Here is a 26466-nt window from a genome sequence, read left to right as displayed (position 1 = left end):
CGAGCTTGTAGATCAGATGTCCGGTGGTGGTGGACTTGCCGGAGTCGACGTGGCCTATGACGACAAGATTGATATGAGTCTTCTGCTTGCCCATGCTGTTATGACTGTGACAGGACCAATGAGGATGGTAATTTATCTTGTCACGTCGAAAGTTGTATGAGTTTTTGTGGGGAGCTCTAGATTGTTGCCGCATTCATTAACGCGTAAAGAACGGCCGAAGGCCGGTAACGACGCCAAGGGATAAGAACGAGCCAGTCCGGACGTCTAGGGAGGGGGCGCGTGACGCGTAATTACGTGGTTCTACCTCTTAGATGCCGGGTCGTCCGTACTGTCCCGATTTCGTAGCAGTATGTATGTTTAGGGAATAAGGATTTTCCTGGATCATCCATTTGCAGCCAGTGACATTACGGGGCGCTTCTTACTGCCATTCTTGTCGGTCAGTGTTTTCGTGTCCACGCGGTTCTTCTGCCATTATTCTGTTGTGGGGTCTGTGATTTCGCGAGTCAACGAAGGTTAAAATTCAGCTTGGTCTTCAGACATTCCAGCCAGGGGTCGTGCTCGGTTAGGTCTCCAGGCTGGATAACTGGCAAAGGCCACGGAGATCTTGCCACCAGAACGCTGTGTCCCTCTGGTATCTTGCGGGAGACCTGTCCGTCCACAGAATAATATACATCGCCTTCTTTGGCTCGAGAGATGTTCAGTACAGAAGTCTCCGGCAAAATCAAGGGGCGGACTGATATGGAATGAGGGTTGATGGGAGTGAGGAGAATCCCTGGGACCTTCGGGTGCACCACGGAGCCTCCGGCACTCATGGAATACGCCGTCGACCCCGTGGCAGTAGCCAACATTACTCCGTCGCCAACGAGGGTTGTGAAGAGAGTCCTATCGACATGGATGTCCAATGTGGCAGTGCTACCCACAGCACCTCGTGCCACGACGAATTCGTTTACGGCGGCCTCGTAACTGGCTGGCACTGCATTCCCTTCGGCATCTAGCAGAATCATCTGAAGGCGCGATCGAAGCTCAACAGTAAAGGTACCCCCTGCGACTATCCTCTTGAGACATGAAGAGCTCGTCAGTGCGGAATACTTCGTCAAATAGCCTAAGGAGCCGCCGCCAGCGACGGACATCACTGGAGGAACACAACGCTGAAAGAAACGGCACGCCCACAAAAACGTTCCGTCGCCTCCGATAGAAAGCAGCAAGTCGACATCCCGTTCCCTCAACGCGACGTCCTCAGTCAAGGGGCGAAGGTCGGCCAACCCGGCGTCCGTGAGCTCTGCTACGCAGTCTGCCTCCACCATAACAGATAGTCCGCAGCTTTGCAGCAAGCGTATAATCGGTACGCACACGTCCATGGCAGCCTGGCAGCGGATTTTCTTGACCACTAAGACCGTGGTTGGTTTTTGCTTGAATGAGAACGATACGGAGTCCAGCCGTGAGACAGCCGGGCTGACATGAAACCCGAAGGTTGCGAGCGAACTCAAGTCTGCGAGAACGCTGTTCCTTCGGTGTGGTGTCAGACGGCAAAACACAGTTGAGTTCAGCACGGAAGAGTCCGTGTGTTTTTGGAGCCCCAACTGCTCGAACGTCAGGTCATCCCACTCAGAACTGGGTTGCGCCGCACATCGACACTCACAAGTAATCCTCCGGCTGAGTCTTGATTGCATCTGGTAAATCCTGTTCAGTTAGCTTGGTGTTCATAATCGTGGAAATTATTAGTCCAGAATGAACGCTTGCGACGAGGGTTCCATTTTCGGTCGCTTCCGTCTTCTCTCCCAATTTTTCTCCTCCTTGTGCTCCTTGGGGCGAGATCCCAGCTTGAATCGCGCCCACTGCTTGGACACGCTTTGACAGAAGTCCACATGTATGCGGCGATCGTCCACAAGCACGTTCTGCATGCTGAAGTACGCCTCCTGACACGACTCCTTCTCCTCGAACTCCACGAACGCGTACTGCAGCGAATCGCCCGTTTTCCAGTCACGAATGATGTCGCATGATCGGATCGCCCCGAAACGCGAGAAGATGATCTCCAAGTCCTCTGCTGAAGTGTCCGGATTCAGCTTACATACGAAGAGCACGTTTTCCGGGGGGGCGAGGTCGGCGTCAGGCAGATCCCCGAGTATCTCCAGGGTCACCGATCGGGACTTCGCTTCCTTCTCTGCAATGCCCTCCAACACATCCAGCTCATCCTGCAGGGTCTCGATGTGTTGGTGTACTCGCTCCTCCATCGGCACTGGAGCGATTTCTGGCATGAGCCACTGCAGACCGACAGGGTCTGGAAACGGGTCATCGAGCACCGCAACTCGCAATATGCGCACTGGCTTCAAAGGTATCCGAGTCTCGTCATCTGCGAAGACGCGGTTCAGCTCCTCCACCACTTCCAGGCCCTCCACTACCTGGCCGAAGACGGTGTGCCGGCCGTTCAGGTAGGGGATGCTCTTGCGCAGCGTCACGTAGAAGGCTGCGTGGTTTCGATTGACGCGAGTGTTAGCGGTGGCTAGCAGCCCTATCTGGTTGTGTTGTCTCTCACAGATCTCATCCGGTATCCCGTCCTTGTAAGTCGCCGCACGCGAGTCAACTCGTTTGTTGTGGGTGTCGCTGTATTCGTACAAGAGTTTGAATACATTCTTGTCCTGCGAATGATCCACGACGTCTTGCTCTGTACTTGTTACGATGCCCCACTCGGCAATGAAATCCCGCTCTAGCTTATGCACTAAGGTGTTGTGGTAGCGTTTTATCTTGAGGAGCTTCAAAAAGTTCATCGTCATCAAAGGCGCCTCATCCACGAACAGCTCCACCAGAATGTTGCCTGAATAAGCAGCTGATCAGCTCCCCACCGCCTGTAGTCTGGATGAACACGGCCATAAAAGAAATACCGAAAAATGGGTGGCTCGTCTCAGTGGATTGTCGCTATTGGCTCCTCTGTTATCTGCTTCGCGGCTGGATTTTACTACGCGCAAGCGACGTCCAGTCGTAAGACGCGGTGGAACACAGAGATCCGGCCTGACGCCGCGAAGGTCTCAGACACGCTCAGCATCCAGGACGCAGTGAACAGCGGCAGGATGTCTCCGGATGGATACGTTTCAATCTGCCGGTGCTGGAAGTCGGCTAACTGGCCGTACTGTGACGGGTGAGCGCCATGTGAAGTTAGTATACAGTCGGCACCGCGGCCACAACGAGGACCACTGCGACAATCTCGGAGGGATCCGCGTTCAAGTGCGGGAAATTCCAGAGAAGCCGGCTTCAGAATGAAACTTTTATCATGCCTCCTTGCCACGTGTGTGATGTGTATGCAGTTCATGGACAAGCTTCTGGGTGGCAATGCGTCGCAATCACTCTTGGGAGCGGTCGGCGGCGTACTGGGAGGCGGCGGCGGCGGCGCAAAACCCAGCGATGCAAATGCCGCAAAGGCCAGAGAAGCCGAGGCTAACGCAGCACTGCAGGCTCAACAAACGGCAGCCGTGGGCCACCTTCAAGAGGCACAGAACAATGTCAATCATATGGTAGAGGACACCGTAAAGCTACAGACTGAAATTGAGAACATGGACTCCATCACGGCTCCCAAGCTAGCGGCGATGAAGACTAAAATCCAGAAGAAACAGCAGATCGTGTTGACGCACTTGTCCAAACTAGCAAAGTTAATCCGCGCAGTCCATGACAAGATTTTCCCCGAAGACTCTACGGGTCCCATCATAATCGTGCCGAAGACCATCCGCGATCTGGAAGACATGGAGGCCGAACACAAAGAGCAGCAGTCCGTTGAAGATGCTCTGAAGAACATCCTCTCGCAATGCGTGGACGTCACTGAAGAGATGGACCGGGTCTCCGCCAAGCGTGTAGAGATGTCGTCCAGAGAAGATCACGTTGGCGCCGACTCCCTGCATAAGGCACTCCAAACTGTGAAGATGTTGCCTGACGAGAGCAGGGCGGCCTACGACATGGCGCAAGGCGACCTCCTTCAGATGCAGGCGACTGATCTCCAGCATAGCATTGAAGAGGACATGAAAGCAATGGGCGCCATTCCCTCTGCGCCTGCGGCAGCCTCGGCTGCCCCCGCTGCCCCCGCTGCTGCTGGACTTCAAATCGGCGGTGCGTTGCTCGGAGCGTTGGCGCAGAAGCCTGCTGCCTAAAAAGTGATTAATGTCGTACAAATCGTCATCGACGCTGAATGATTGTACTAGTCTCCCAGAAGCTCCCATGCCGGAAAAAATACCCAAAGTTTGGCCTAGCCCAACTAGTATTGCACCGTCTGCCGGAATCATGAACCATGCCAGACGGCGTCGCTTACCGGATACTACGGCTGGCGACGAACGCCGCTCACTCCGTCTACCTCGGAGTCGAAGCGACGCGCGCAGCTCGAGCGGCCATTATTCCGACTCTCTCATCTCAGTCCCGGTCGGCATGGTCGCCAGCCACCGGCAGGAGGTCGGGTCGTCTGGAGACAATGTGGTAGCTTTGAGGTGCAACTCGCAGTCTGTGAGGCCGCCGACGCCAGAAACTATGGAATGGGTATCGTCTGGCGGATTCTGGACGGACTGCAGCTATCTCATAGACTGCGCGCAAGTGGTGGAAGGCTTACCTGACCGTCTTACGTGCCAGGTGTGCGGAATGCTGGATCTCAACGTGCTTGACCCAAACTGCGGCGGACACCACCCTTTTTGTCGTTCGTGCCTGCATGATTGGCACCAGCGCTGCGTGTCCAAAGGGGAATCGGTATTGTGTCCCACTTGCCAAAGAGAGATTTCGAGGTCGGAGTGGGTTCTACAAACAGACGCCACTGAACTGCGGGAGCTCCAGGTGGAATGTCCTGAGTGTGAGTCCGAAGGAGTCGCCTTCCAGTGCGCGTTCAAGGACCTTCCAGCTCATTGGAGGTCGGGCACCTGTGCAGGAAGCGTCGTCGCCTGCCCCCTCAAGGACGCTGGGTGTCGCTACACGTGTGTGGAGTCACTGGCACACGAACACCAGGTTCTCGAGCAGGAGTCGCATTTGAAGCTCCTGATGAGTGCGTTTTCAGGGGGAAAGGAAACGGCCATGAAACTCGAGGCGGAGCTACGGCGAGAGCGGGATGCAGCGGATCGTTTGCGTATTCAGCTGCAAAGCTCGAACCCGCTATCGTACTGTCTCGCCACACAAGTGCCCCTTCCCTTTCTAGTGTCTTTTGGACCTGCCAGGTATTCCTCTCTTGTGGATGTGCACTACTTCTGCACTGAAACCACTGCGTGGGTTCCCGCAGCAAAATATGGCTTCCAACAGTCTCCAGGGAAGGCCTCAAGCGTGTCCGTTGCGCGAGACTCTAAAGTTCTGTTCACCGTGGTTCCCTTCTCAGGGAGACTCGCAGCGTGGGGTGGGGCACAGCATTCGTACACAGAGATCGAACAGTGACTACATTCTGTGGGCGGCCCACACATTCGTTATTCAGATGCAATCGTAGGAGGAGTCTTAGGGCTTCCGTCAGAGGAATCCGTGGCGTCCACGAAGGGTCTACGCCAGCGATTACGGCGGTTAATCAACTCCTGTGGTCCGGTTTCTGGAGAAACCGAGAATCTGCAGGTAGAGGTAGGTGGGCCGCTGGGATAGAACCCAGGCAAGCGTGGAGCTGTTGCAGATCGATTTGTTGGGCTCGCATGTGACTACCAGCCACTACTTGATGCGGCCCCTCCGCGTGAGGCGTCTGGCGCCAGCTGCCTTCGTCTTCACCCACGCGCAGCTCACACGCAGCTACCTGTTGGTCGTAGGAGGGTATAGGCTTCTCTCGCCACCGACCTCAGGCTGCTGCTGGACCTCGGCTCCTGCGAGCCAGATTAGCCCCGGCTGTGTACATGGGTTTCTGCCTTCCTTCTATTCCGTCCCGTCTTTTGAAGTATCTTCAATGTCGGCCTCAGTGGAATGGACAGCGAGATCAGCTGTGGATTCTCCGGTCACCCCCTCGGCTGTGACGTGGGCGTTAGAGGAATCCTCTGCATGGAGAATTTTCCCGATTCCTCCGTGGGTAGGAGCTGTTGCTCAGGGCGTCGTTGTAGATGCATCGGCGCTGCTCATCACTGCACTCCCCAGGTCTACCGAGAGTTTGGCGACCCGTCTGCTTCGATGTCCATGTGACATGTTTTCTCGTATCCGCAGAGCTCTGTCTGTACGGAAGCGCTTGTTCGTAGTGCCTTTGAACCTGGGGTCGAAGGTCGAGGCGCCCTCCACTGGACTCGTGTCCTTCAACGTACTGGACTTTCTGAAGCAGATAGACACAGACGACAACCAATCGCATCGACCTGGAATGACCTGGAAATGTCTGTCGGTGCCCCAGACGCCGCCCCACAACGTATGCCTAGATATCGCAAAGGAATGCTACTGTAACCCGAGCTTGCCTTGGGTCTACACCGTGGACGTCATAAACGTCTTCTGCACCCGAGATGGACCCGTGAGCACTGTCGATGTCAGAGCGCTGGCTCTGTTAACAGCTACCGAGTCCGGCTCAGCGAAAACGTTTCTGACCATCATGAGGGTGGCGGGTGACGGCTTGTCGTTCATTAGTTCCCCTGCTCAAGTTCACCAGGCCTTCCAGCAGTACCTGACCATTCAGTCCGTCCACGTACCGTCGCTGCCGTCACTCACCACGTGGGTATCTTCTGTGGCGGAGGTGCGTAAAGGACTCCAAAATGAGTCCGAGTCGCTTGTGAAGCCGGGAAGTAAGCCCGTGGTGGGTGAAGACGTGTACGCGCTATGGATCTAGGACCAATTTCCGCAGCGGGGTGCCTGCGCCCTGACCCAGCCCATCTAAACAAAAGACTCTCTGGCCCTCGTGGCCTCGCAATCCCTTATTCATTTTAATATCGTGCCCCATAATAAACCTGGAATTCTTGATGGATCAAGGAGGTCGCTCTCAAAAAACCATCTACTCCTCCTTCTCCAGTACTGCTGCCTATGAGGCTGGTGAGGTCCTTGGGAACGGCTCCTTTGGCGTGGTGTGCCAGGTGACAGAAAAGTCAACAGGGAGGAAGCTAGCTGTAAAGAGCGTCGTTCAGGATCCCAGATACAAGAACAGGGAGTTGGATATTATGAAGGAGCTCAACCACCCCAATATTGTCAGCCTTGAAGACTACTTCTACACCAATAGAACCCTCAAAAGCCAAGGTGAGCTATCGGATTCCTACCAACTAGAACACAAGTTCCTTAATGTCGTTATGGAGTTCATCCCAGTCACGATGTATAACGCGATGAAGCCTATCAGCAGACAGCACAAGCTCATGCCGCTGGATCTCGTGAGTGGCTCGCTTTCTCGTCAGACAGGTGCGTGTCTACACATACCAGATGTGCCGCGCCATAGGGTATCTCCACGCGTTGGGTATCTGCCACCGCGACATCAAGCCGCAGAACCTCCTGGTCGACCCGGACTCCTACGTACTCAAGCTGTGCGACTTCGGATCTGCCAAGCGGCTCGTGGCTAACGAGGTCAGCGTCGCGTACATCTGTAGTCGGTACTACCGAGCTCCGGAGTTGATGCTGGGGTCTACCAACTACACTACGTGCATTGATATCTGGTCAATAGGGTGCGTTTTTGGCGAACTGATGTCCGGAAAGCCGCTGTTTGTTGGCGATACGTCCGTGGATCAACTGGTCCGGATCATGCAGGTGCTGGGGAGTCCTTCCCAAGAAGCACTGAGAGCTATGAACCCGCACTATCATGAGATGAACATGCCACAACTGCCTCGAGTGCTACCGAAAAGCATGGCTGAGTATCTGCAGGCCCACATCGACGAGACCACACGCAGAACCCGGACGTACACCCCCGACGCGGATGCTGTCGACCTTCTCTGCCAACTCTTGTGCTACGAGCCTGATAAGCGCGTGCAGCCCTATCAATGCCTCGCGCACCCCTTCTTCGACAAGCTGCGCGAATCTCAGTTCAAACTCCTGGGTAGTGTGGCGGCACCTCCGCTATTCAACTTTACCGATGCCGAGAAAGAGCACATGAAACCTGCGCTGTTAGCTAAAATAGTTCCAGCCTGGTACCACAGAAATCTGTAATGTCTGAAACAGGTTCTCCGTTGTGATAAGAACTGTAATGTATGAAGTTCACATCCACTGATACAGTTCACATCCACACCAACGAATCGAGGCGGAATCCCTGCCTTCCGGACACATGCAGAGCCTGGTAGCCCTCCTCTCGCGCCTTCTGGCAGTTGTATATGTCATCATCGATTAGCAGGATCTGTTCTTTCCGAACGCCTGACACCTCCCTAACTCGCTCTAGATGAAAGGTCTTGCCATCAGGCATGCCTGGATGGTTGGGGGGATAGGCTCCGAACACCTGCTCGACTTCCCAAGTCTGCCGACGCCGAAATGCCGTGACCCGTCTAACTAGCTCCTCTCCTCCCAGCACCTCCTTCCGAGGGATTCCCCTCTTCTTGGCAGCCCAGTCGGCGCTTGTGGCGTCGCTAAACGTAACAACATAGACCGGCACTCCCGCACTCTCCACAAACTGCTCGAATTCGGCAGAAATGCACTCCGCAAACGCCTCCACCAGTTCTGCACGGAGAACACCTCCAGAATGGCGAGCTACCAGCGTACGGTCGAAATCTGATGCGATGACAGCAATCTGGCGTCTGTGAGTCTCTTTAAGGAGCGACTTTATCATTTGTGGTTTTCGGCTCAACAGTTGTAAAGCTACATACAACTTTTAAACTCAAGTCCGCAGTCCATAGGACTGCGACGGCTGATGGACACTCTGCATGGTTTGGCCAAGGGTGCCAGGATAGGCAAGCTTCGAGTTTAAGTGGCCGGGGACAACTTGATTGGCGATGTGGCGTTGTGTGGGTGGACTCTGCTGGTAGGAGTGCTGGGAAGACATCGTTGTCCGACCGTAGGCCGCTTCAGCACCGTATGACTGAGTCATGGTGTGTCCAGCAATATAACCAGGCTGCGGGTGTCCTGTAGTAGCATATGTAGTCGGAGGATACCCTACGTGAGCAGCGCTGTAGCCACCAGTGTAGATAGCCTCGCCTTGTGCTCCCGAACCTTGAAATACTTGGTTGGAGTACTCAGTCCGCATCCCAGCAGCGTTGGAGACACGAATCCCAGGCGCGTAGGCCTGCCCCACGGCATATCCCTCAATGTTGGTGGTGGCGGGGACTCCCACCCAGTTGAAGGTTTCCGATAGGAATGGGATTTGGCCGCCCTCCTGAAGGTAAGGCAGGTTTTGGACTTCCTGGCCGTAGAGATGACCATTGAGGTACTTCAACATCGAGTTGTACTGGGCACTCGGAACCGTGACGACGCGGTGTCGCGTATTCAGCGCTCCTCCTTGAATGAGTTGCACGTTCACGAGCTTCCCGACGTGAACGTCAACGGGAACGACTTCGGGACACAACTCCACAGCGTCGACCTCAACATATTCAGACGTAGAAGTAATCAAGGGGTGCACCGATTGCGCAACGATGAGGGCCTGTTCCGAGTCGTTGTACCTAGCAACAGGAATTTTCTGCTCAACGACGAACGGCTTGGGAACCTCAATCACCTCGGGAATTTCAATGATTTTTTCGACAATCTTGGTCTCCAATCGAGGAATTTCCTTGACGACGTCGTAGGGCCGGTCCACATATTCAACACGAGGGACGTGCCTGATAACCTCCTGCACCTGTTGCACCTCTACCGTCTTGTTCACATACTCGATCTGCGGCACGTCGACGATCTTCTCAACGTACTGCACCTCGACCTTAGGGATTTTCTTCTCAATTTCGCGGACCTCTCGTACAGGCACATGCGTCACAACCTCTTCATACATAGGGACGTCCACGTACGTAACCTTGGGTTGCGGCATGGTCCCGATCATCTCCTCGCCGATGATGGTAGATGAGATGCGACGGCTGGACTGCTCGACTGCCCCGGAAGGAAGAACAGTCGAACTCATTCGGCTCGCGGTAGTGCCGTACGTATCATACCCGGGGTTGGCGGTGGTCACGGCGTGGGTGTAGCCTTCATAAGGGACCGATTCGTAGGCATAACCAGGCTGTGCACCGAATGTGTGGCTCAAGCTGGCATGCTCAGGCTTGGAATACTCCACTGGCGTGGCGTTGTACCGGACGTCTGGGACACCTCCCATAGAGACATTCACCATGTGGGCGGGAGGGGCAGAACAGCTCATTTGATAACTACTTATTAATCACACGTCACTTTAGAGGAGCGTGGGGTGATATGACTTGCAGACATGCAGAGCCGTCCACGTGCTTACAAGGTTGGAGTGACATGACTAGAAGCTCTTGGTTGTAGACATGCAGAGCTGTGTACGTGCTTACAAGGTTGGAGTGATATGACTAGAAGCTCTTGGTGGTAGTCCCCAGTTTACCATCGTTAGTTTCTGGGAACTCCGGTAACGGGACGTACACGCCGTCGGCGCCGTAGAGATCATTGTGCACCTCAGTCACCTTGGCCTTCGTAGAGTTGCCCAGGAGGACTCGAGCCGGCGCTTGAGGCTGGAAGGCTGGCAGGGGAGCCTTGCTAACCAGCTGCAGAGTAGTGGGCTTCTGGTGAGGATATTCCCACTGCTGGTAACCTTCAAAGCACCCCGGTTTGCGCCCGCTGACCTCGCCCCTGTACTCATAAACCCCTGTTGGGTCGCCGTGTTTGTGGCCGATTCCGTACGCGGGCGCGGGTAACATCCCTACTTCGCGTCGGATCGATTGAGGTAGCTGGTTGTGCTGCAGGGTGTCGCCACACTCGAGGCAGACAGTCTCGACAACCGCGCGGTTTTGATGCTCGCGTGGTCGGATTTGCGTACGACGCTTCTTCTCAGTGCAGCAGCCACATTTGCTCAGCAAATTGTTGAGGAATGGAAATAAGTCGCGAACAGTGACTGCAAGGTCGTCCGCGTCACGACCCCGCCGAGGACCTTGCCTCATGCCCCACTCCACCCGGGCAAGCCGCTCAGCCTCGTCCCAATCACTGCCGCTGTCGATGCTGATTCTCCGGACCCCATGATGTTTCAGCTGCGAAATCATGAAGATGGCAGCGAATTCGTGTGCCCACCTCGTACGAATACTTTCGCGGTCTTCGGTAACAGGCACCTAGAGGACCTTGCCAATGACCGTCAGCCTGCAAAGGAATAAGTCACAGCAAACCCTACTTGGGTACATATACGACACTGCCGCTGGTGATGGTGCCGCACCGGGAGACTTAACCAGGGAGAGTAGCCCACGGGACGTTGCCCGTAGAAAGTCTGATGCGGCACTTCCCCCAAGACCATAATGCATGATAAACTACCTACATCTCTGCAAAGGAAGCGATCCAGGACTTCATCACGTTTGGACGCTGGAAGACAGTTAGGTGACGCTTGCGCTTCGAATCTGTCACGCCAAATCAAAGCCAGAGGAGGGCGCTGTTCCACCTGGACTCTCGTTACCGGTTCGGGTTCGGGATCGCCGCCTACCTTCATTCTTCCTGGGTTTCTGGCTCTTGGACCGCTCTGGATATGGCTGGTAACCCTCGAATTACTGGCAGACTTCGTTGGCTTGGGCATCAGTCAAATTGACTAATAAAAGGTCACTCTTTTGGGAATTCAGTCACGTATGAGCGTGCTGCCTCTTCTTATTAGTCAAGGGTGAGCATACCCGACACATCATCGTAGAACCAAGCCTCTTGATAGATGGAAAGTGACGTCTCGTAATGGTTCCGTGTCACGCGTGTTCGACACTGACATCAAGGCGAATGCTATCGAGCTGATTGGGAGTAACATTAGCACTACCAGCTTGACCCTGCCGTACGATGACGGCCAATCTCTGGCGTTGCCCCACACCACCCTCCTCTTACAGATCAAGCCACTGAATGACGCACCCTTCTCGTTGAATCTGGAGGTCACTGACGCAACTGATGTCCGTCGACGCATTCGATTTGGGACCCACATTCCAAAGACGCGAATCTCAAACGGAACCTGTAGTGTGCCCCTAAACATGCAGAGTGACTGGAGCGATGTAGTACTAGACCTGCGCTCTGTGTGCTACGCAGCGTACGGCATTCCTTACAAGGAGCTCAGAAGAGTCACTCTACAGGCGAACTGCCGGGTGCGAGTGGTGGCTGCGGTCAACGAAGGGCAGGAACTTCCACCCACACTCAGACTTCCTAGGCGAACGTTGGTGTGATCCTTGTGTGGAAAACACTGTATTTCCTTTTCAGATGCCTGTTTCACCGGAGGTCTGGTACAATAGCATACCACCCTTTTCGAAGGTCCTACTGACGACAATCCTTTTCACTACACTCGTTGTCAGTTTCGAGGTTCTCTCGCTTAGAACGATAGGCTTCGATGCTGTCAAAGCGACCAGAGGCCTGCAAGCATGGCGTTTCGTGACTGACTTTCTCTTCGTCGGAGGGTTCTCCTTCGGCTGGCTGTTTGAGATGTACATCCTGAGCGACTTCTCTGCTAAACTGGAGAACAACGAACTATTTCGACACAACCCAGGTGACTACCTGCAGTTTCTTCTGTTTCAAATGTTGTCGATCTGTTTCGTCAGCACTCTACTAGACTGGCCTCGAGGATCCCCGTTCAACGGACGGGCATTGGTATTTTCTATCGTCTACTACTGGTCCCGGAGAGAACCCTACGGTCAAGTCATCTATTGGGGCTTTCTCATCGCGGCGCACCAATTGCCCTGGGCGATGCTGGTGTTGGAGTTCCTCATGGGAGGCTCATTAAAAGGCTCTCTCATCGGCGCATTTACAGGGCACTTATTCTACTTCTTCCGTGAAGTGCTGCCCGCCGAGAAGAACATCGATCTACTGTCTAAGCCGCTGTGGTTTCTAGACGCTGGCGCGTTCCGGTTCCGTCTGTGGATGGCTGGGCAGTCTTCATCCAACATCCGAACAGTGAACTCTCCTGCAAGGGACCGCCCTACCCGGCCCCAAGAAGCACAGTCCAGACTCTTTTCAGGCTCCGCACGAAGATTGGATGAAACTTAGTCACAAGCCAGAAGGGTTAGACCTCAATACCTGCTCGGAGATAAGATGGAAGTTAACAACAATCATCACACGTCACTACTATTGGTGGTAGCATCTGGAAGCAGCCTCCTCTGCCTGCCACATTGGGCGGTGGAATGGCGGGTATGGGCTGCACAATGGGCCGTCTGCTCGGTCGTCTCCTTGTGGTAACAATGATAAAGCTTACAACCAAGCCTAACAGGAACAAGCCACCGATTACTGACAGTAGCACCACCACCCAGTTTATCCCTATGCCACCGTGCGATGACGTCGTGCTGACTGGTGGCGCGGTAGGGTTGGCGATGGGATCGATTACGTCGACTTGTATGCATGCCTCTGTAGTCATCCCAGGATACTGCTCATCCTAAGATACTGGATAATTACTAAGTCAACAGATTTTTTTGGCACTTTTCAAACTAAAGAAAACCAACACACGTTTTCCCTTCAGGGGCAACGCATTGAGAATTGCTCCCGAACTCACCAAGCAACGATGCTAGGACCAGAACGTAAACGAAGGAGAGCGCAGAGCCCAGATAGAGGCCGAGGAAAACCCAGCGACGACTGTATTAACCTGCTTAGAAAGCTTACTTGGATCCAGTCTCGTTGCGACCCATGCAAAAAGAAAAGCAACCGAGGGGGGGAAATACTAGCGAGAGTAGAGCGAGGACTTTGTACTTGGCAGTAGCAACCTGCGAACCTGCGGACGATTCCGAGGACGAACCGACCGAAGAGGACACGACGTCTAAGGATGACGTAACCGTCGACCTGGACCGCACGGTACTCTCAGACACAGCGTAGGGATGAGCCATTAACTGATTTTAACCTTTTCGCCAATTCACTCTTAAAAACTCAAATGCCGTCCGATAGAAGACCCAGAAAACGCCGACGACGATCTCGCAGCCAGGAACTTCGACAACGATCTAGGAGCCCGGACCTCCGCAGATGCCCGGATCTACGACGGTCTCGTAGAGGAACGGACCAGCCAGTGGAGAAGTCGTACATCCGGGTGCCTGGACTGTATGAGTGGGGCAAGTATGGCGAAATAACGATGAAGGACTTCCATGCCAAGGCCGAGGAGTTCCAAGGTTGGTTATCCGAGACAGGCGTCGTTAGCAGCTGTCTCCAGGAGGAACATGCGCTCTTCAAAGACTACATTGAAGACTACAACACAGCCACACTGCCACATGAAAAGTGGTACAATCTTGCTCGATGGGAAGCTAAAGGTTCCTTCTCCACGAACACAATGGTTTTTGACGACGAGCGCGAACGCGAACGCGCCCTGCGTGCTGCAGCCGAGAGTCGCCGCGTTCTTCTGGTACAGGAAGCCTACAACAAAATCGCGGGGGACGAGGACCTGGCCTCAGCTATGCGAAAGCAACGAATGCTGAAAGAGAAGGCTGACCAGTGTTTTAGAGAGGGTCGCAATGAGGAGGCACAGCGAATCGTGGCTCGACTGAAGCCAGACAAACCAATTCTCCACGTAAAGGAGGAGAAAGCTCCCCACAACGACTATGACTACTGACCCTCAAGTTCATCGTTCCACCGCGCGATCATGGCCCTGCGCTCCTGGCTGTCAGTGCGCTCGGGTCGTTCACGCGTAGGGCGCGCCCGGTCTTGGCGGCCTCTGTCTCGGTCTCTCCCGCTGTCTCGCCGACCTCGATTCCGCTGATCTCTGTAGTTGTCTCGTCGTCCTCGGTCTCGGTTGTCCCGGTTGTCTCGACGATCATCTCGCCTGTCGTCTCGTCTGTCTTCTCGCCGGCGAGGCGGCTCGCGCCGCGAGTAGTCGGACTCCTGCACGGGTACGCGCACGTTGAGGTTTCGCTCATAGAACTCCGGGTGATCTTCTAACATTTTCGCCACCAGCTTGCGCTTCACGGATCTTGATATGTGCTTGATGTGCATGAAGTTGCAGTATCCACCGCCTACATAATACCGTCACATCTACCTCACGGGTACACTGTCCATCGACGAACTGTCGACATCGGGCCTCGCGAAAATCGGTAACCGGTGAATACTCCACATGTAACAGGCGACCGTTATAGTAACGGCCGGTTAACTTTCGCATCGCGTTTTCTGCGTCATCCTCGTTGTAGTACTTGACGTACAGGTTTCCCAGCATGTGGTCTCCGATGTTATCCACGCACACGACGTCTTCCACCTCCCCGTAGAGTGCCACTTCAGCCCAGACCTCACCGAAGAAGGCCTCGAAGTGGTCTTGCGACTCGTCGGCCGCCTCGTCTGTCACTTCTTGTCCCTCTGCGATGGCGAGCGCAACCGGGGGGTTGGTGTACATGTGCCGCAGAATCAGCGTCTGGCTTGAACTCGGCTTGTAGTGTGACCTGGAACATTGGTCCCCGTGCCGACAGGCGCCGATCTTCCAGTAGAAAGGACAGTTCACTCTGTCCTCCTCTGTGCCGATGATTCGTGCGAGGTGTTCAGCCATAAATCCGCAATTAGCGCTCTAACAGGTTCCGAAGCACAGTCTTGACCACGCCGAGGGCCAGGACCACGATAATCATCCAGTACAAACGCAGCGTCATATCTGTATGTGAGCTTCTTGTGCTTCTCACTCTCTCTTCGGCAGTGTGTCACGAAATCAAAGACCTCTGCCAGCTGCTCAAACCGGAAGTTCAGAACGGTGATTCTTTTGTCCACGCCGAGTCCTTTGTAAGTGCGTCTCCACTGCGGCTGGTGTGTATCCTCACTCCAGAAGCGGCTGGGGACGTCGACGATGTCCTCACTGATGTTCACGTCGAGGCGACGCAAATGCAATTCGCCTATGAGCTTCCGTGTTTCCGCATCTTCGATTGCATCGTAATGCATGACACTTGGGCTCAGCACGCGTCTCAAGTACCGGAAGAATCTGGCGGTGCGCGACATGGGCGTGTGCGACCCTTGTTCTGGGAAGTGGCGGACTATACCCTCGATGCGGGGTCGTCTGGCATCTGCAAAAGTCTTGTCTCCATCTAAAATAGTTAGCGTAGATATCTGTCGAATGAAACTGTCGACAGCCTCTTCATGCACAGCTAGTTTAGTGCTCTGGGCGAGGGCGTATGCTACTGAAAGCTGCTCCTCCGCTGTGTGCGACCTGAAAAAGATGCAGTCGTCCTCGAATCTTGGGCGACCGCCTTCTGGACCGAACACAGACGACGGCAGTTCATGGACGAAACAGTGTAGCCACTTCTCGGACACTGACCAATCAGGGCGAAGGAAGCCCTCACCATACTTGTACAGAAACAGCACCACGTTGGAGGTGATTGTCTTGACCAATTCTGTTGGTCGGACACCTTGCGCACTGAACTGGGCGGGTTCCGTAGGAAAACCAAACAGAACAAGGACACCGTTGCAAAACACAAAACACGTCAGGTCCAAGGACGGGCCATCCAGCAGATTCATGTCGTCGCCGCCAACGGACCTAGACCGCCATATGCGCCGTTCATCGTACCTCATCGGACTGGATGCTCTCGGTTGAAAGATCACACAACGTGGCGACTCATCTATAAATCTCACAGAAGTTTGATGAGTTTCAAGGAGATCCTGGTATAGGGTTCGAAGGTGGTAGCCCTCGCACTGACAGACAGCCACGGCCTGCTTAAAGTACAGTTGGGGGTCCTCGACTTTGAGGTACTTGGGTACAAGTTCTGAGCATGGCATCCGAAATTTTGTCAATACTAAGTTAGGCTCCCAACCGGTTCTCAAGCCATTACGTCATGATCCACACACGGAACGGGCACCAGTCTCAACAGATGCATCATGTCCTGTCGATTTACATGGACGTCAGTCGCCTTCTTCACTTTGGGCTTTCCCCGAAATGACGTACCCATAGCTGCTGCCTGGAGCATCGGAATGTCGTTGGAACCGTCCCCCACGGCGACTGTTAGAGCCCACGGAACGCCTGAAGCCCTCAAAACCTCCAGATACACCTGCAATTTGTGTTGGCTCGTTATTATCGGTTGCGTATGTCGCCCTGTGAGGCGGCCCGCCTCGATCTCAGCCACGTTGGCAACGGCAAACTGCAGTTCCAGCTTCTTCTCCACGTCTTTCGCGAAGTTCTGGAAACCACCCGACACTAGCCCGACGATGGCGCCACGCTGTTGCAATTCGGTGACAGCTTCCGTGACGCCCGGGTTCAAAGGCATCGCAATACGAGCCAGTTGTTGTGTCGAAAGGCCTTTCAACAGATTTAGACGCTCTCTGAAGGCTGACGCGAAGTCGAGCTCACCGCCCATGGCCTGTGCCGTCAGAGCTTTCACCTTGTCCTCGACGCCTGCCAGTGCTGCCATCATGTCGATGCCCTCCGCATCGACTAGGGTGGAATCCATGTCGAAAACGGCAATCCGAACTCCCCCTATGCGTAACCTCGCCATTGCCACAACGTTGGACCACGCCGCGAATGAGTTGTCTGCTGCGTCAAGCTCTACCGCTTTAGCCTTATACTCCAACAACGACAACCGCGTCTCGCCGTCTGTGGCCATTGTGAGGCTGACGCCCTCTTCGTCACATTGCACTCCGTCGAACGACATTTGCAGAGCCTCTGCTTCGCGATCACAGCAGCCAAGCACACGTGCAATCTTGTAGACCAACCGATCAGTGGTGGCATCTACGAAGAGTATATCTCGTCCAGTCTTTACCGTCGAAGATACGGTCAATGTCGGTCTAGGCAACTTTAAAATCACTGGCTCCAGACTGTTTGGAAGGTATGCATGTGTAGGCGGATGGGTAGGTAATAATGCCAAGTGTATGAACACTCTCATCAGAAACGGGTTGGAGTCCACTAAGCGAGCGTCGACGGGATAGAAGCCTCGCGCAAACTGCAGCCGTGTCGTGCACACCGCCACCGTCGCCTCCTTGGAGGCGACAGCCACAACCTTTCCGTTGACGAAGGCGCGACATAGTTGGTTCTCCATACAGAAGTCAATTAATGGAATTCACTGTTCTGTGGCTGTAAACATTGTCTCTCAACTGATCGCCAAATTCCTTAAATGACGTACCAGTATGACGTCCGTCTATCCAAACGATTATCGTGGCTACTACGACACGGTGTCGAGTCTAGAGGCCTCAAATTGCGACCTGACGGGTTCCTCGAGCTGGAAAAGGTACTCAAGCTCAAGGATTTCGCGAGTTATACAAGTGAGGACATCGAACACGTGGTGGAATGGAACAACAAGAAGCGTTTCGGCGTGGTTAGAGAGCGAGGGAGAATCACCTTAATCCGTGCAGTGCAGGGCCACTCGGTACATGTGGACGAGGAGCAGCTGCTCACCAAGATTGACCAGGCTGACGCCGTACCGATGTGCATACACGGTACATACTAGTGGGCGTTTGGGGCGAGGCTCAACGCAGCACCGTCCTGGAAAGCGTCATTCGGCATGGTATCAACAGGATGATGCGCACGCATATTCACTTCTCACCTGGATTCCCTGGTGAAGGCGTCGTGATATCCGGTTTACGGAGAACAGCGGAGGTGGCAGTGCTGATTGACATCAAGGCCGCCATGGCGGCGGGGTTGGAGTTTTACAGATCGGAGAACAATGTAATTCTTACCAGCGGCCTCAACGGAATTGTGCCTCCAGAGTTCATCAGCGAGGTCGTCGATGTCGCTAGCAAAAAGCGTCTACCGATTACTTGGACAGGCGACCACTGGGAACTCCCATCAGATTTTAAAGTTAAGGGCCGAGACCTCTCATCTCTGTTAGAGGTGCTGGTCTCGTCGTCCTCAGTAGATGGCTTAACCTTTGCCAAAATAGAGGATGATTGCTTTTGAATGCGTGTTTAATTGTTCTATGTGCACTGAATAGATAGTAATGGCCAGAACTGTGTTTAATTCGTCTTCATCTCTGATAACAGATACTAAGGCCGTAGTCTTCATCTCCTAAGGCCATGAAGCCTGTTTAATTCTTCTTCATTTCCACTTTATGGGGAGCAAAAACTCTACTGTGGAGCTTCTGGAGGACCGAGCTGTCGTGCACGATGCTCGACGCTCGCAGCTGAAGCTCAGGCCCTATGAGAAAGAGTTAGGACGCTGGAGTGCGGTTGAGTGCACGACCCTTGGGCGTGGCGTGGGCAGCATGGTCCTCACCAGTCTAAGAGTTATTTGGGAGGCCTGCCGCAAGAGGAGGGGCAATTCCAGCATAGGCCTGCGGCTCGTGCAGTGTGTGCAGTACAACACAGTCGACTCCGATAGGTATGGGCGGACCCGTGCTTGTTGTCTGTCTCTCAAGCCGGGAGCCGTGCAATACACCCTCGCTTTCTCCGTGGCAGGCTCCGCGGGCCTCGCCCTGTTTCACGTGCTAAATGAGCACGTTCGTCGTTTTAAGGCCACCGCCCCTCTAAGAGACGTGATGTGCAGGGACCCCCAGGTGGCTCATAAATGTCGACTGGCCCTGCAGAGCGGAGAGAAGGTGGCGCATGTGGTGCCGCGTGTGGATTGGCTGCCGCTGTCCGGCCTGCCGCGACCAGGCCGTGTTTGCCTGACGCAGTTCCGCTTGGTGTGGCTGGGGCCAGCCCCACGAAGTAGCGTGTCAGTGCCTCTGTTCCAAATCGCCCAGGTCTCCGTGCGAGTCATCGGGGACGCTCGGGTGGTGGTGGTGGACACCAAGGATTCCGCAGGCCGATTCAGGCTGGCACTTCGCTCCTTGATGGTGCGTACCGACCATCTGGCACGGCTCATTTGCCGCATGATGCCAGAGCCTAGGGCCTCCGTGCCGCTTGTAAAGCTGGACGGCGTCGTCCGTCACCAGAAAGGGCGGTTCGTTGTAGTGAACGAAGCAGTTAAATCCCCTTCTGAAGTCCAGCACCTTTCATCAGAAGAACCCCGATGCGTTATTTGTTTGGAAGCCCAGGCATCGGTGGTCTTGGAGCCGTGTGGACACACATGCTTGTGTATTGCGTGTGTTGGCGTCTCCGCATGTCCCCTCTGTCGTGCCAATGTTCAATGTGAGTCAAATTCAACATTCTAATGTACGCTTGGGACGTGCTAATCGTGCTCCTGGGCTTCAATCTGGTCGCTCTATTCGTCAACGCGAAGTTCGTGTTCGCGATTTGCGATCCAGATGACTCCAAATACGTTCAAGGGTTGCTGGCCAAGGTAGTCGCAGTGATGGGCTTGCAGTTTGTAGTTAACGCGGTTATAGTTTTCCCCGCAGACTGCTACGCTAACCACGCTGGCAACACTATCCTCGCGGAACTCTACTGGTTTCTCTCCCATATGTCACTTCTGTTCTACCTCATATTCCTGGCTCCGTACGCTTTGTTGTTCGTGGACGCCGAGTCCGGCAATTCCAAGGCTCAGTCGGGATGGAGGCGCTCCGCCTGGTTCAAGGCCTTGTTCTGGACCGTTGTCGTGTGTGTGCTCGTCCTGGTCGCCGCGGGATTGCTTGTGCTGGTGCTCGGTCGGTATTATATTCTGGACCCAGCCGATCCTAGCCGTATGATTATGATGCAGCTGGGTTTCAAAGAGTACTGCATCACCGTCGTCATGTGGTTCGGAGTCTTTTTTGTGGTGGTGTACTGCCCTGTAGGATTCGTAGTCTTACCACTCCACTGCATTCTCAAATACATCGACAGGCCCGTCTCGATTGCAGCGCAGGACTACGTGAACCAGAAGCAGGCGTTGGCCGAGAAGGCAGGCGCACTCCGCTCCCTTGGTGAAGGGTTACGAGACCGAACCAAGCGCGTTAATAACCTGAAGGGAGTCCGAGGCTGGTGGATGCAGTCTCGGAATCGGGCGCTCATTGAGAGGTATCGGGCCTCCACCTGTCTTTTGCGTTCTCGAGCGGAGCAACTGGAAGAATGTTTCTTCTACAAGCCCGTCTCCCAAATCAAGGCCGTATGCTGGCTATGTCTAGGGATAGTATGCATAGTGATGAGTTCGCTTTGGACGCTGCACATCGTGGAAGTGGGCATTCTGCCTGGTCTGCTGAAAAAGCCGCCACGTATCTACTTGTGGGACCGAATGCTGATATTCGGCTCCCAATCCAACATCTTCATAATCGAGTTTCTGATTTATTTGTTCTTCTACTCGTTTGTCTTCATCGCTACCACTGCAGGCTTCCATAAGACTGGAATGCGAACGCCATACGGGATTCACATGTCACCACTGCGCAAAGAAGGCACCCACGTCAACCAGATCCTAATATTTACCATGACCCTCTGCTTCACGGGCACGGGACTCAACATGTTCGTCTGGATCTTGTGTCCTCAGTGGGCGGCAGAGTCCGTGCTGCACAAGTTGTTCGCGAACTACAAGACTAATGGCTTCTACGAGGTTGTGTTCAACAACTACGCTCCAGCCCTATGGGTGACGGCTGGAATAGAACTGGCAAGCATTATATACTTTTCAATCCGACCTCGGGACCGGTTCATGTTCCCTTTGGAAACACCAGAGGACGTCAAGCGAACCGAAGACATGGCAGCATCTTGGAGGACGGCCAATGCTCCTCTCACCCAACAAGCCCGAGGTCCTCGCACTGGGCTGCGCGACCTCGGACAGAAGATTCAGGACAAGGAGGCCGATGTGGTTAACCGAGCGAAGGGAGCCGTGCCTATGGGCATGAGAGCGGGCATGAAGATGGCGTAATTCTCTCGGTTTTTGTTTTTATGCGTGTGAATATCGCGACAGCATGCGCGTGCGCGGCGGCATGCTCCACGTCGGAAAAGCTTGATGTGGTGCTCCTTCTGGACTCGGATTTGTTCGAAGCAGCTCCATTAATAGCCGAGGAGCTACTGCGTCTTGAATCGGTCATCAATGCTCCCGACGCACGCTATGCCATGGTGTCTGTCGGTTCCAAGGACATCTTCGCCAGCTCCGACAACCACTGGGTTTACAAGAGGGAGTCCTTTTTTTCAGATGACCTCGTGTCTGTCTCTCAAAGGCTGCTTGATGTTGGTAGACCGCACGACTATAACAATAGTCCCCTTTCAGCCATTGCGGACGCTTTAGCGTGCTGCGTTCATGACCAGTGGCTAGGCTACCGCGAAGACTCACGAAAGGTTTTTGTATTGCTCACCAAGGGCTTTACTCTCAGCTCCGAAGACTTTTCAGGGTGGCTGCTGCCCGACTTCTCCTGCTCTGCCCTGAGTATTTCACAATCCATAGACCGTGAGCCACTCTTTCGCTAGACATTCAGGTCTCACCTGGCTGCGCGAGCTGCGCGAGCTTGACGATGGCTTCTTCTGGAGCGTCTACGACTTTGCTGAGGACAATGAGGCCAAGTGGTTTGATGAGTACCTTGGCTACCTGCCCTATTGGTTTTATGCTAAGGAGGCTGACGGTGTCCCTCGGCAGCTGGAGCAGGTAGTGTCGGAAGCAATGTGTGCCGTTGACCTGACTCCGTGGGTGCCCTTCGACTTGCCAACCTTCTCGCCAAATCCCCCCCCATCTACCACGGCTTCCGGTGGCACCTCGGATAAGCTGAACAATATTATTAGCGACGCAAAAACCGCCGGCGGCGTGGCGGTGCTCATTGCATCTGCAGCGGCTGCTCTTTACTCTGTCAGTGAGTCGAGATGAATCCCTCATCCAGCCCCACCTGGTGTATTCTCGGCTGGAGCCTTCGCCGCTGGAGGCATGGGACCTGGAGCCGGAATTGTCTCGACCACTACGCCAAACTTACTGCAGACTATGGGCCATGTCGCTGGACAAGGTACGTTTACGGTCCAGTCCAGCGTCAGCCCCATGGGCAACGCTGGTCTGAACGCCCTGTCAAACCCAGTGTGTCCGCCTGACTTGCCGGTATCCCAACCACCCCAGTCAGCGGCCCCGTTGGCCGTCGACGGTAACAGCTCGAAGCTGCGTGAGCATATTTTGGATACGACACGCAGGCTTTCCCAAGCCGTTCGAACGGTGCTTTGCTCAGCACGGATTAGACCCCTACACATGGAGAGGTTGGCTGAAATTCGGTGTCGATCACGCCAAAGATCGACTGATTGAGATGATCGTAGAGGCCTTTTTTAAGAAGACTAAAGAGATGGAAGAAGAGTTTTTAACCATCAAAGAGGAGTTGATGCTCGGACGGACATTCGAGGATGTTAGAGTCATATTGATGCGCAGAGGACTCTTGGACAACCGAAACTGCGTGGAAGACCCAGATGGGGAGAGCCTTCACATCATCTCCGCCAAGGAGCTCTTGCGAGCTTGGACTGCACGAATGCTTCCTACACCCAACTCCGAGACTCCTGCTAGCTCCGAGATATCGGACGGCCCTCCAGCTAATTCGCCTCTGCAGCGCTTGATGACGCAGCGAAAGAGCCACTTTGAATTGTCGGATCAAGTAACCGATTCCTCACTAGCAGGTAACCCTCTACAGCGCTTGAACACGAAGAGAAAGAGCCACTTAGAATTGTCGGATCAGATAAACGATTCCTCACTAGCAGGTAACCCTCTACAGCGCTTGAACACGAAGAGAAAGAGCCACTTCGACTCCTCACCTGAGGAGAGGCTGCAGGTTGATGCTGATGCTGCCGACCCGCCAGCGAACCTACCTCTACAGCGCTTGAACACAAAGCGTAAGAGCCACTTAGAATTGTCGGATCAAGTAAACGATTCCTCACTAGCAGGGAATCCACCTCTACAGCGTTTGAACACGAAGAGAAAGAGCCACTTCGACTCCTTGCCTGAGAAGTGGCTGCAGAGTGATGCTGATGCGTCCCCGTCAGCAAACCGACCTCTACAGCGCTTGAACACGAAGAGAAAGAGCCACTTCGACTCCTCACCTGAGGAGAGGCTACAGGTTGACGCTGATGCTGCCGGCCCGTCAGCGAATCCACCTTTGCGGCGCTTGAACACGAAGAGAAAGAGCCACTTGGACTCCTCACCTGAGAAGAGGCTGCGTGGTGATGTTGATACTGCAGTCAACTCGAGCAAAGACCCGTCATCGAACGCGCCTCTACAGCGCTTGAACACAAAGCGAAAGAGCCACTTCATGTCGCCGGACCACCTAGAGGACTCCACGCCTGAGCAGCGACGCTTGCAGTAACCGAACCACTGAACGTCTCCGCCGAAACTCAATGAGTCTCTACCGCGTAAGCTGCGCTGCGCAGCTTTTGTGCAACTGTTCCTTGACAGTTTTATTTAGCCGTAGACATCCAACATTTAAACTGATAGCCAGGAAAACATATCTTATTTCGGAATAGCTACGATGCAAACCTTTGATGAGATCGTGGAGGTTCGTGGGCACCAGCCCACCCCCGTGACGCTGGCGGTGCGGGACCTATCCTACTCTGTGAGGGCTAAACACGAAGAGAACGGTGTCGTCAAGCGACGCAAGGCCATACTGGAAAACGTCTGTCTCCTGGCCAACCCTGGTGAGATGGTGGCCATCTTGAGTCCAGCTGGGGCCGGTAAGACCACGCTGCTCAACATCCTCTCGAAGCGGCTCACCAGTCGGCACATAGTCGGCCGTGTGGTTTACAACGGCCAGAACCTGGGTGCCGACGCCGTGCAGGCGCTGTCGAACTATGTCATGTCCTCCGACCAACTTTATCCGTATCTAACTGTGGAGGAGACCTTGTCCTTCGCCGCCGAGTTGAGGCTGCCAAAAGCACACGGCTCCGAACGAAGGGAAGTGGTGGAGGGCCTAATGCGTGACCTCGAACTCGAGGAATGCCGGTCAACCATCATTGGGGACCAATGGCAGAAGGGATGCAGCACGGGGCAGATACGCCGCGTGTCAATCGCAGTCGAGCTGCTGGGCAACCCAAGCCTACTGCTCCTCGACGAGCCCACTACGGGCCTCGATTCCAGCCTGGCCTATGATATGATTCGAATCCTCAGGCGTCTCACACAACAGGGCCGCACCATCCTGTGTGCCCTACACATGCCCAGCTCTCAGGTCATGCAGCTCTTCGACCAGCTCATTCTGGCTTCGAGAGGCCGCGTGGTTTTTCAGGGCCCGCCCTCCACGTCAGTGGCATATTTCGCGCGTATAGGGTACCGTTGCCCCGACGGATACAACCCTGCAGACTTCTTCATGGAGTTGGTGTCCTCCGCCAACCAGGACGTCGAACCGCTCGATATGGGCCGAGAACTCAACAAAAAGGGGAAGACTCCGCTGTCCGTCTTCAGCCTTTCTAAGGAGGAAGTTGAGGTGGCATGCAACGTGTTCTGGTCGTCACCAGAGGGCGAGCGACTCTTGGAGCAGATTGACCTTCAAATAACATCGGAGCCCGATGGAGAGCCCGACTTAAAGCCGCGCCAAGTCGGACTTTGGCGAAATCTGTCTGCCTTATACCGTCGCACCCTGAAGAACAATCTTCGCAGTCCATTGGCAGTCGTGGGAATCCTCGTGTGTCAGCTCATACAAGGCGTTTTCTTCGGCAGCCTGTTCTTCCAACTGGACAGAGACGTCAGAGGCATCGACCCGTCCTCTAGCATCATTCACAAGGACTACGCCCAGGTTTTCACATACGGAATCGATTTCAAAGGTGTCCGACCTTGGCACCGGGTCACCTCTGATGGAGTAGGACCCCATCATGGACGGCCTGTGTCCCAGGTACTGGACGTGCTCACCCCAACGAAGATTGCAACGGTCGCCAGCTGCATTCGGTCCGAGGCTGGGTTGCATTTAGGGGAAGACCACTGGGTTAAAGAGCCTGTGTACCCGGAGGCGGAGCTGCCGGAGCGGCTGAAGCTCACTCTTGCTGACATCTCCAGCACCGGTCGCCACGTGATCTATCAGCGGGCCAAGACGTCGCCTGCTGTGTTCGCGGCACGTTTCCACCAGCTCGAACGAGATCTCTCCACGTTCGTGGAGGCCGTCGCGTTCATCCAGGCGCATCATCGGCCGGCCATCCAAGGCTCCATAGACTGCATGGATCATACTTGGCGATACTGCAGCGACCAGGCAGGCAGATATGGAAACACCGTCCTCTGTGACCAGCCTCACTGGGAACAGGAACCGATGATGATTCGCACCAGAGAGGTCGGTGAGGCCCTTCACATGCTGTTCCGATGCGCGCTGACGGAGACCAACCAGTTCACCACGCCAGTGATGCGGTGCTTGGAGCTGCTGCCGCTTCCTACTCTGTGCGACATGAGTGAAGCCATACCCTCCGGAATGTGGAAGCTTACGAACGCAATGTATGGCCCCTTATCGTCCTGGACCCCAGGTGTCTGCTCCGCTCCCCCCACGACCACCACTACCTCCACTGCACGCCAGTGGATTCCCCCAGACCGCGCGGATGCGAAAGAATCCTTTTTGACACGCACTTTTCACGATACCACCTCGTCCATGATGGCCATCCTGAACATTACGGCCGCGCTCTTCATGGGGGTCGCCAACATCGCCTTCGGCACCTACGATGTGCTGCTAACTTTTCCCAAAGAAAGGGTGATCTTTAATCGTGAAACCGCGAACGGGTTGTACCACCCCTGGACGTTCTACCTCGCCAAGAACGTTGGCGATTTGCCCTTCCAGCTCGTGCCCAACCTTGCGATGGCTGTGCTGTTCTATTGGATGGTGGGGCTCGCCCCTTCAGCATCCCAGTTTGCCATGTGGCTCCTGATTG

At 54.6% G+C, this 26466-nt stretch overlaps 19 protein-coding genes across 32 annotated transcripts; 12 read left to right on the top strand and 7 right to left on the bottom strand.

Moving 5' to 3' along the window:
• Nucleotides 1–503: 503 nt before the first annotated feature.
• KVP18_004380 (uncharacterized protein) lies at nucleotides 504–1670 on the bottom strand (the record flags this gene model as incomplete). The annotated part of the gene is made up of 1 exon (XM_067956948.1): nucleotides 504–1670. The coding sequence occupies one exon, from the start codon at nucleotides 1668–1670 to the stop codon at nucleotides 504–506; it is 1167 nt and encodes a 388-aa protein (XP_067811129.1).
• A 48-nt stretch (nucleotides 1671–1718) lies between these two features.
• KVP18_004377 (uncharacterized protein) lies at nucleotides 1719–2868 on the bottom strand (the record flags this gene model as incomplete). 2 transcript variants are annotated; one of them, XM_067956942.1, is made up of 2 exons in its annotated part: nucleotides 1719–2812; nucleotides 2841–2868. In XM_067956942.1, 2 exons carry the CDS (start codon nucleotides 2866–2868, stop codon nucleotides 1719–1721), a joined length of 1122 nt encoding a protein of 373 aa, XP_067811124.1. The 2 variants fall into 2 exon arrangements, with proteins under 2 accessions (XP_067811124.1, XP_067811123.1); XM_067956941.1 differs by lacking the exon at nucleotides 2841–2868 and having other exon boundaries at nucleotides 1719–2765.
• Nucleotides 2869–2885: 17 nt separating this feature from the next.
• On the top strand, nucleotides 2886–3137 carry KVP18_004387 (uncharacterized protein; the record flags this gene model as incomplete). Its single annotated transcript, XM_067956959.1, has 1 exon — nucleotides 2886–3137. The coding sequence occupies one exon, from the start codon at nucleotides 2886–2888 to the stop codon at nucleotides 3135–3137; it is 252 nt and encodes an 83-aa protein (XP_067811140.1).
• Nucleotides 3138–3287: 150 nt separating this feature from the next.
• On the top strand, nucleotides 3288–4133 carry KVP18_004385 (uncharacterized protein; the record flags this gene model as incomplete). The annotated part of the gene is made up of 1 exon (XM_067956956.1): nucleotides 3288–4133. The coding sequence occupies one exon, from the start codon at nucleotides 3288–3290 to the stop codon at nucleotides 4131–4133; it is 846 nt and encodes a 281-aa protein (XP_067811137.1).
• Nucleotides 4134–4404: 271 nt separating this feature from the next.
• KVP18_004375 (uncharacterized protein) lies at nucleotides 4405–6727 on the top strand (the record flags this gene model as incomplete). Of its 3 annotated transcripts, XM_067956939.1 has the most annotated exons (4): nucleotides 4405–5342; nucleotides 5372–5394; nucleotides 5423–5559; nucleotides 5588–6727. In XM_067956939.1, the coding sequence occupies 4 exons, from the start codon at nucleotides 4405–4407 to the stop codon at nucleotides 6725–6727; spliced, it is 2238 nt and encodes a 745-aa protein (XP_067811121.1). The 3 variants fall into 3 exon arrangements, with proteins under 3 accessions (XP_067811121.1, XP_067811120.1, XP_067811119.1); XM_067956938.1 differs by lacking the exons at nucleotides 5423–5559; nucleotides 5588–6727 and having other exon boundaries at nucleotides 4405–5385; XM_067956937.1 differs by lacking the exons at nucleotides 4405–5342; nucleotides 5372–5394; nucleotides 5423–5559 and having other exon boundaries at nucleotides 6104–6727.
• Nucleotides 6728–6857: 130 nt separating this feature from the next.
• Nucleotides 6858–8022, top strand: KVP18_004388 (uncharacterized protein; the record flags this gene model as incomplete). 2 transcript variants are annotated; one of them, XM_067956960.1, is made up of 3 exons in its annotated part: nucleotides 6858–7128; nucleotides 7156–7256; nucleotides 7285–8022. In XM_067956960.1, the coding sequence occupies 3 exons, from the start codon at nucleotides 6858–6860 to the stop codon at nucleotides 8020–8022; spliced, it is 1110 nt and encodes a 369-aa protein (XP_067811141.1). The 2 variants fall into 2 exon arrangements, with proteins under 2 accessions (XP_067811141.1, XP_067811142.1); XM_067956961.1 differs by having other exon boundaries at nucleotides 6858–7256; nucleotides 7306–8022.
• A 67-nt stretch (nucleotides 8023–8089) lies between these two features.
• KVP18_004381 (uncharacterized protein) lies at nucleotides 8090–8632 on the bottom strand (the record flags this gene model as incomplete). The annotated part of the gene is made up of 1 exon (XM_067956949.1): nucleotides 8090–8632. One exon carries the CDS (start codon nucleotides 8630–8632, stop codon nucleotides 8090–8092), a length of 543 nt encoding a protein of 180 aa, XP_067811130.1.
• Nucleotides 8633–8680: 48 nt separating this feature from the next.
• On the bottom strand, nucleotides 8681–10138 carry KVP18_004376 (uncharacterized protein; the record flags this gene model as incomplete). The annotated part of the gene is made up of 1 exon (XM_067956940.1): nucleotides 8681–10138. The coding sequence occupies one exon, from the start codon at nucleotides 10136–10138 to the stop codon at nucleotides 8681–8683; it is 1458 nt and encodes a 485-aa protein (XP_067811122.1).
• Nucleotides 10139–10307: 169 nt separating this feature from the next.
• KVP18_004370 (uncharacterized protein) lies at nucleotides 10308–10991 on the bottom strand (the record flags this gene model as incomplete). Its single annotated transcript, XM_067956929.1, has 1 exon — nucleotides 10308–10991. The coding sequence occupies one exon, from the start codon at nucleotides 10989–10991 to the stop codon at nucleotides 10308–10310; it is 684 nt and encodes a 227-aa protein (XP_067811111.1).
• A 567-nt stretch (nucleotides 10992–11558) lies between these two features.
• On the top strand, nucleotides 11559–12128 carry KVP18_004379 (uncharacterized protein; the record flags this gene model as incomplete). Of its 2 annotated transcripts, XM_067956947.1 has the most annotated exons (2): nucleotides 11559–11590; nucleotides 11618–12128. In XM_067956947.1, the coding sequence occupies 2 exons, from the start codon at nucleotides 11559–11561 to the stop codon at nucleotides 12126–12128; spliced, it is 543 nt and encodes a 180-aa protein (XP_067811128.1). The 2 variants fall into 2 exon arrangements, with proteins under 2 accessions (XP_067811128.1, XP_067811127.1); XM_067956946.1 differs by lacking the exon at nucleotides 11559–11590 and having other exon boundaries at nucleotides 11940–12128.
• Nucleotides 12129–12162: 34 nt separating this feature from the next.
• Nucleotides 12163–12942, top strand: KVP18_004382 (uncharacterized protein; the record flags this gene model as incomplete). Its single annotated transcript, XM_067956950.1, has 1 exon — nucleotides 12163–12942. The coding sequence occupies one exon, from the start codon at nucleotides 12163–12165 to the stop codon at nucleotides 12940–12942; it is 780 nt and encodes a 259-aa protein (XP_067811131.1).
• A 630-nt stretch (nucleotides 12943–13572) lies between these two features.
• On the top strand, nucleotides 13573–13758 carry KVP18_004373 (uncharacterized protein; the record flags this gene model as incomplete). Its single annotated transcript, XM_067956935.1, has 1 exon — nucleotides 13573–13758. The coding sequence occupies one exon, from the start codon at nucleotides 13573–13575 to the stop codon at nucleotides 13756–13758; it is 186 nt and encodes a 61-aa protein (XP_067811117.1).
• A 55-nt stretch (nucleotides 13759–13813) lies between these two features.
• Nucleotides 13814–14482, top strand: KVP18_004384 (uncharacterized protein; the record flags this gene model as incomplete). Of its 2 annotated transcripts, none has more annotated exons than XM_067956954.1 (1): nucleotides 13814–14482. In XM_067956954.1, the coding sequence occupies one exon, from the start codon at nucleotides 13814–13816 to the stop codon at nucleotides 14480–14482; it is 669 nt and encodes a 222-aa protein (XP_067811135.1). The 2 variants fall into 2 exon arrangements, with proteins under 2 accessions (XP_067811135.1, XP_067811136.1); XM_067956955.1 differs by having other exon boundaries at nucleotides 14009–14482.
• Nucleotides 14483–14510: 28 nt separating this feature from the next.
• Nucleotides 14511–16614, bottom strand: KVP18_004386 (uncharacterized protein; the record flags this gene model as incomplete). 2 transcript variants are annotated; one of them, XM_067956957.1, is made up of 5 exons in its annotated part: nucleotides 14511–14584; nucleotides 14616–14882; nucleotides 14911–15299; nucleotides 15427–15502; nucleotides 15531–16614. In XM_067956957.1, 5 exons carry the CDS (start codon nucleotides 16612–16614, stop codon nucleotides 14511–14513), a joined length of 1890 nt encoding a protein of 629 aa, XP_067811138.1. The 2 variants fall into 2 exon arrangements, with proteins under 2 accessions (XP_067811138.1, XP_067811139.1); XM_067956958.1 differs by lacking the exons at nucleotides 14511–14584; nucleotides 14616–14882; nucleotides 14911–15299 and having other exon boundaries at nucleotides 15355–16614.
• Nucleotides 16615–16655: 41 nt separating this feature from the next.
• KVP18_004374 (uncharacterized protein) lies at nucleotides 16656–17867 on the bottom strand (the record flags this gene model as incomplete). Its single annotated transcript, XM_067956936.1, has 1 exon — nucleotides 16656–17867. One exon carries the CDS (start codon nucleotides 17865–17867, stop codon nucleotides 16656–16658), a length of 1212 nt encoding a protein of 403 aa, XP_067811118.1.
• A 75-nt stretch (nucleotides 17868–17942) lies between these two features.
• On the top strand, nucleotides 17943–18724 carry KVP18_004372 (uncharacterized protein; the record flags this gene model as incomplete). 3 transcript variants are annotated; one of them, XM_067956932.1, is made up of 2 exons in its annotated part: nucleotides 17943–18274; nucleotides 18304–18724. In XM_067956932.1, 2 exons carry the CDS (start codon nucleotides 17943–17945, stop codon nucleotides 18722–18724), a joined length of 753 nt encoding a protein of 250 aa, XP_067811114.1. The 3 variants fall into 3 exon arrangements, with proteins under 3 accessions (XP_067811114.1, XP_067811116.1, XP_067811115.1); XM_067956934.1 differs by lacking the exon at nucleotides 18304–18724 and having other exon boundaries at nucleotides 17943–18275; XM_067956933.1 differs by lacking the exon at nucleotides 17943–18274 and having other exon boundaries at nucleotides 18344–18724.
• A 151-nt stretch (nucleotides 18725–18875) lies between these two features.
• KVP18_004371 (uncharacterized protein) lies at nucleotides 18876–21538 on the top strand (the record flags this gene model as incomplete). 2 transcript variants are annotated; one of them, XM_067956930.1, is made up of 2 exons in its annotated part: nucleotides 18876–19896; nucleotides 20013–21538. In XM_067956930.1, the coding sequence occupies 2 exons, from the start codon at nucleotides 18876–18878 to the stop codon at nucleotides 21536–21538; spliced, it is 2547 nt and encodes an 848-aa protein (XP_067811112.1). The 2 variants fall into 2 exon arrangements, with proteins under 2 accessions (XP_067811112.1, XP_067811113.1); XM_067956931.1 differs by lacking the exon at nucleotides 18876–19896 and having other exon boundaries at nucleotides 19919–21538.
• Nucleotides 21539–21558: 20 nt separating this feature from the next.
• Nucleotides 21559–23936, top strand: KVP18_004383 (uncharacterized protein; the record flags this gene model as incomplete). 3 transcript variants are annotated; one of them, XM_067956951.1, is made up of 4 exons in its annotated part: nucleotides 21559–22060; nucleotides 22089–22457; nucleotides 22485–22754; nucleotides 22783–23936. In XM_067956951.1, the coding sequence occupies 4 exons, from the start codon at nucleotides 21559–21561 to the stop codon at nucleotides 23934–23936; spliced, it is 2295 nt and encodes a 764-aa protein (XP_067811132.1). The 3 variants fall into 3 exon arrangements, with proteins under 3 accessions (XP_067811132.1, XP_067811133.1, XP_067811134.1); XM_067956952.1 differs by lacking the exons at nucleotides 22485–22754; nucleotides 22783–23936 and having other exon boundaries at nucleotides 22089–22471; XM_067956953.1 differs by lacking the exons at nucleotides 21559–22060; nucleotides 22089–22457; nucleotides 22485–22754 and having other exon boundaries at nucleotides 22893–23936.
• A 162-nt stretch (nucleotides 23937–24098) lies between these two features.
• Nucleotides 24099–26466, top strand: KVP18_004378 (uncharacterized protein; the record flags this gene model as incomplete). 2 transcript variants are annotated; one of them, XM_067956943.1, is made up of 1 exon in its annotated part: nucleotides 24099–26466. In XM_067956943.1, a coding segment is annotated over one exon (2368 nt), but the record flags the coding sequence as incomplete, so codon positions are not given. The 2 variants fall into 2 exon arrangements, with proteins under 2 accessions (XP_067811125.1, XP_067811126.1); XM_067956944.1 differs by having other exon boundaries at nucleotides 24099–26452.

Source organism: the organism of the source record quoted next (assembly GCF_019968955.1).
Source record: "MAG: Porospora cf. gigantea A chromosome Unknown PgA_NODE_240_length_26466_cov_356.985, whole genome shotgun sequence".
Taxonomy (NCBI): domain Eukaryota; phylum Apicomplexa; class Conoidasida; order Eugregarinorida; family Porosporidae; genus Porospora; species Porospora cf. gigantea A.
This window is presented reverse-complemented; position numbering and strand designations above follow the sequence as displayed.